This window comes from Poecilia formosa, unplaced genomic scaffold (assembly GCF_000485575.1).
Source record: "Poecilia formosa unplaced genomic scaffold, Poecilia_formosa-5.1.2 Scaffold499, whole genome shotgun sequence".
Taxonomy (NCBI): domain Eukaryota; kingdom Metazoa; phylum Chordata; class Actinopteri; order Cyprinodontiformes; family Poeciliidae; genus Poecilia; species Poecilia formosa.
The window spans coordinates 251,173-255,959 of record NW_006800438.1 but is presented as its reverse complement, the minus strand read 5'-3'; the positions used below and the strand labels follow the sequence as shown (position 1 = coordinate 255,959).

Below are 4,787 nucleotides of genomic sequence, written 5' to 3'. Positions count from 1 at the left end.
AAAAAAAAAAAAAAAAAAAAAGCCCACAAAGATTCCAATTCCAAACACATTCACTTAAATTTTCACTTTATGGCACATGTTCACATTATTTATTGACTGTATCTAAGAATATCAACTATATTTTAAATGTAACTGAATATATGACATAATACAATATATAATATACAATAAAATACAAAGACTTAAATCTTATTGTATAGACTGGGTCTTCAAATCAGTCTGTCAACGACGTTGCCTGTAGGAATTTTTAATGTCCAGCAGGTGTCAGTATTCAGTGACACAGTATCGACAGAATCAATACAGTTTTGCTATGGGTCGAAACGATACATGACGCCTCATCTACCCATCACTAATAAACAGTTTAAAATTGACTTATGTCCTGCGTGCCCCATACCATGGTAAATTAGTGAAAACCAGCAACAGAGTTAGCAATACTCAGCAGCTATAAAACTGTAACCATAAGTGAAAGGTTCGCTCCAAAGAATCACTTCCTGAAGTGCAACCATACACAAAAGTGTGTAATGAAAATTTTGACTCAGTTGAGAGTGACATCCTGTGTTGTAGCACGTATTGTGTCATTCTTTGAGGGTATCAACATAGTAGTATTTAGTGCTTCAGCATTAGGGTTAATGCAATTAGTTTTTTAGTCAGCAATGCCGGCCACTGGAATCAGGTTTTCCTAAATAATATTTCTGCATTTGACAGGGATTTGAATCAGGTGTTCTGGAGCGGAGATGCATCTAAAATATGGAAGACCTGCATTGAGAAACACTGCTCTACAAATTTCCCACTTGATACTTCAATGTTTTAGAGATGTTCATAAGTTTGCTAAATATGTAAATGTAACAGTTATGGGCTTTGCAGCTAACTGTGGCTCCAAGAGCAGCATCAGAAGATGGTTCTTTTAAGGAGCCTGAGGTGTGAATGAAGACACGAAGCAATGGTTTTAGTTTTGGTGCATATATTAGTGATTTGGGAAAAAAACAACAGACAATTACAAATGCATAATTAGAGACAAATTAACTCAAAATAAATCAATTCCAAGATTATAAAGTTCTTGTCCTTCTTCCTAGCTCACCATCCCCCAGAAGAGGATCTGATCCATCGGGAGGAGGGGGGGGGAGGGGGGAGAAGACCCCGACCTTCTTGAAGAGAGTGGGGCATACTAAACTGCAATCAGCTGTGACAATCTTGGGGATGGCCTAGGTAACAAACGCCAGTTCAATAGATCAAATCAATGGATGCAAAGATTTTGATGAATTTGCCAGGAAGATGTCAAACAGCCAGCCACAATCACAGTGGAACAGGTGATGTAGTTCAAACTGCGCTGGAGGCGGGGCTTTAAATAAGTTGGCAAGTTTGGGGCAAAACAGGAAGTGAGACTGCAAAAATAAAAGTTTTGACTAATTGCGGGTTACATAAACAACGGAAGAATGTAAACGTATCTTACCTGAGAATCTCCAGTTCACAGTCTGGACTCATCAGTCCACTGCACAGCAGCTTCACTCCTGAATCTGTCAGGTCGTTGTTACTCAGGTCCAGATCTCTGAGACTAGATGTTGTTGAGCTGAGCAACGAGGACAGAGCTTCACAGCTTCTCTCTGAGAGGTTACACCCACTCAGTCTGAAAGGATCAAAGTAATACTATATATTACTTTTCACTTATTATTTTTCTATTTTTATGAAACTTACTAAATATTTACTTACATAACTTTGTTCATGGCTTCAGCAATTGGCAGCAGTCTCTGAAGAGCATCTTCTGAAGCAGAATATTTCTTCAGGTCAAATATTTCCAGACCTTTGTCCGTTGAAAGTAGGATGAACTGCAGAGCTGACCACTGAGCAGGAGACAGCTGGTGGGCTGAAAGACTTCCTGTACTTAGAGATTGTTGGATTTCCTCCACCAAGGACTGATCATTTAGTTCACTTAGACAATGGAACAGATTGATGCTTTTCTCAACACATTTTTGGTCATTAATCTTGTCCTTAACGTACTGGGTTGTGACCTTATTAGTTGCTAAGCTTTTCTCTCTGTGTGTCATAAGGCCTCCTAGCCAACGATTATTAGTCTCCAGTGAAAGACCAAGTAGAAAGCGGAGAAACAAGTCCAGGTGTCCATCTGGACTCTCCAGGGCCATGTCCACAGCACTCTGGTACATCTCTGTTTCTGAGGATCCATGGCTTCTTGTTTCGAAGTCCTTGGATTTTGTTTCACCTCTTGCCAGCAGATTGACTCCAGATTTGATGAAGGTCAGGTGAACATGAAGAGCAGCCAGAAACTCCTGAACACTCAGGTGGACGAAGCAGAACACCTTGTTCTGGTACAGCCCTCTCTCTTCTCTGGAGATCTGTGTGAAAACTCCTGAACACACTGAAGCTGCTCTGATATCGATGCCACACTCTGCCAGGTCTGATTCATAGAAGATCAGGTTTCTTTTCATCAGCTGCTCATAAGCCAGTTTTCCCAGAGACTCAATCATCTTCTGGCTCTCTGGACTCCAGTGTGAATCTGTCTCAGCTCCTCCATCGTACTTGATGACCTTCAGTTTGGTCTGAACCACCAGGAAGTGGATGTACATCTCAGTCAGGGTCTTTGGCAGATGTTCTCCATCTTTCTTTTTCAACATGTCTTCCACAACTGTAGCAGTGATCCAGCAGAAGATTGGGATGTGGCACATGATGTGGAGGCTTCTGGATTTCTTTATGTGGGAGATTACCATTCTGGCCTGCTTCTTCTTTCTAAATCTTTTAGTGAAGTACTCGTCTTTCTGTGGGTCAGTGAATCCTCTGATCTCTGTCATCATGGCAACAAACTCAGTGGGGATCTGATTGGCTGCTGCAGGTCTTGTGGTTATCCAGAGGTGAGCTTTGGGAAGCAGGTTCCCTCTGATGAGGTTTGTCAGAAGAACATCCACTGAGGTGGACTTTGTTACATCTGTCAGGATCTCATTGTTGTGGAAGTCCAGTGGAAGTCGACTCTCATCCAAGCCATCAAAGATGAACACAACCTTTAACTCTTCAAACCTGGAGATTCCTTTAGTTTCACTAAAAAAGTGGTGAACAAGCTCCACTAAGCTGAACTGTTCTTTTAACAGATTCAGTTCTCTGAACGTGAATGGAAACATGAACTGGATGTCCTGGTTGGTTTGGTCTTCTGCCCAGTCCAGAGTGAACTTCTGAGTCAGGACTGTTTTCCCAATGCCAGCCACTCCCTTAGTCATCACCGTTCTGATTGGTTCATCTCTTCCAGGTGAAGATTTAAATATGTCTCCATGTCTAATTGTTGTTTCTGGTCTGTCTGGTTTCCAGGACAGTGATTCAATCTGTCTGACCTCATGTTCATTATTGACCTCTCCAGATCCTCCCTCTGTGATGTAGAGCTCTGTGTAGATCTGATTTAGAAAGGTTTGATTTCCTGATTTAGTGATTCCTTCAAACACATGCTGGAATTTCTTCTTCATGTTAGACTTTAGTATTTGTTGGCTTGTGATGAGCGATTCTATGAAACAAAAATAGAAAATAATGTAATTTAAGAGTGATTTTGTCATGTTTCTGTGGCGGACTGAAACACAAAGCTGGTGGAAATGAGTTCTGAAGTTTTAATGAGAAGAGTTGAAGCTATTCTAGCTGCAAAGAGTGGACAAACGTCATATTGAACCCTATGGATTAGGAATGGGATGTCATGTAAGCTCATATAAGAGTGAGGGCAAGGGAGCAAATAATTTCTTCAATATAGTGTATTAGTGGGTTTCAGATGACGTAGCACTGACTTCACCCAATGCACATGGAGGCCCAGAGGTAAATGCAGCCCATTTATTTCTGTTGATCCAGCATCAAAATGCCTAAAGTCTGTGTTCTGTACGGTTGTTCCAAATGTTCTAATAAAGAAAGATAAACATTATTTTTGTGTTTTTCGAAGGTAGTTGGTCATAAGGGTGTTAATCTTAAAAAATTTAACAAAAAAGAGGAGAAAAGTGGATCAATAATCTACAGCTAAAAACAAGAGGTGCAGAAACTAACAATGCCAGAGTTTGCAGCCCCACTTTCTAACAGGTAACGATCGCATCGTTTAAATTGTACTTTCTGATATTTTGTTGGACAGTTACTTAGAAAGAAAAGCATTCATACATAAGGTAAGATATTATTTTTATGCCCTGGCGTGGTTGTCCCCAGCAGAGTGCTAATGTTGTTAGCAGCTAGCTCAGTGCCGAGTCACAGACAGAAAATATAATCTTTATTCAGTGGGACTTTCATGCTAAAGAAAAAAAGAAAAATAAATTTAATATAACCTACCCAGCCACACAGTCACAGTGAGCTGTTACTATACCCCCACATGGAGTTTCTGTAGATCGGAGCGAATCGTTGACCTACATTGGACCTGAATCGAGCGTCCTACAGCGACTCAACATTAACGTACAACTCCAGCATAAATTTGGGTTTTCAGAAGCTAAATAAATTATTTACCAGGAGATCCAAGAACATAGAAATAACATGGGTTAGTTCGTTGTTAGCGATAGCATCGCTATCATGGACTAATTACTTAAAATACTACTCACCCGGCAGAAACAAGGCGACAGCAATTTAATGCTTCTTTTGATCCTAAATGCTTGACCCAACCTGAAACTAACCTGAGCCAACCTGAGCCAGATGAAAGCTTTCTTCTGGCTCGTCGTATAACATGAGGTCTGCAGCTCCAGGTAGTTAGTTATGTGGATCGCCTTGATGCAGGTAAATCATCAAGTTTATAAGTGAAGTAACTTTTAGAGAGATAATACGGATCATATCCA

The 4,787-nt window shown here is 40.6% G+C and overlaps 1 protein-coding gene across 6 annotated transcripts in view; it reads right to left on the bottom strand.

Annotated features, from left to right (window-relative positions):
* Window positions 1-4,787, bottom strand: part of LOC103156775 (NACHT, LRR and PYD domains-containing protein 7-like) — a 40,424-nt gene that overhangs the window by 16,587 nt on the left and 19,050 nt on the right. For 2 of the 6 annotated variants that reach the window (XM_016664607.1, XM_016664608.1), the window contains exons 7-8: window positions 1,708-3,499; window positions 1,451-1,624 (exon numbers count right to left, since the gene is read on the bottom strand). The exons of the other annotated variants lie outside the window; for them this stretch is intronic. In XM_016664607.1, coding sequence (XP_016520093.1) covers window positions 1,451-1,624; window positions 1,708-3,499 — 1,966 coding nt within the window. The remainder of the gene's footprint in view (window positions 1-1,450; window positions 1,625-1,707; window positions 3,500-4,787) is intronic. 6 annotated transcript variants of the gene reach the window in all.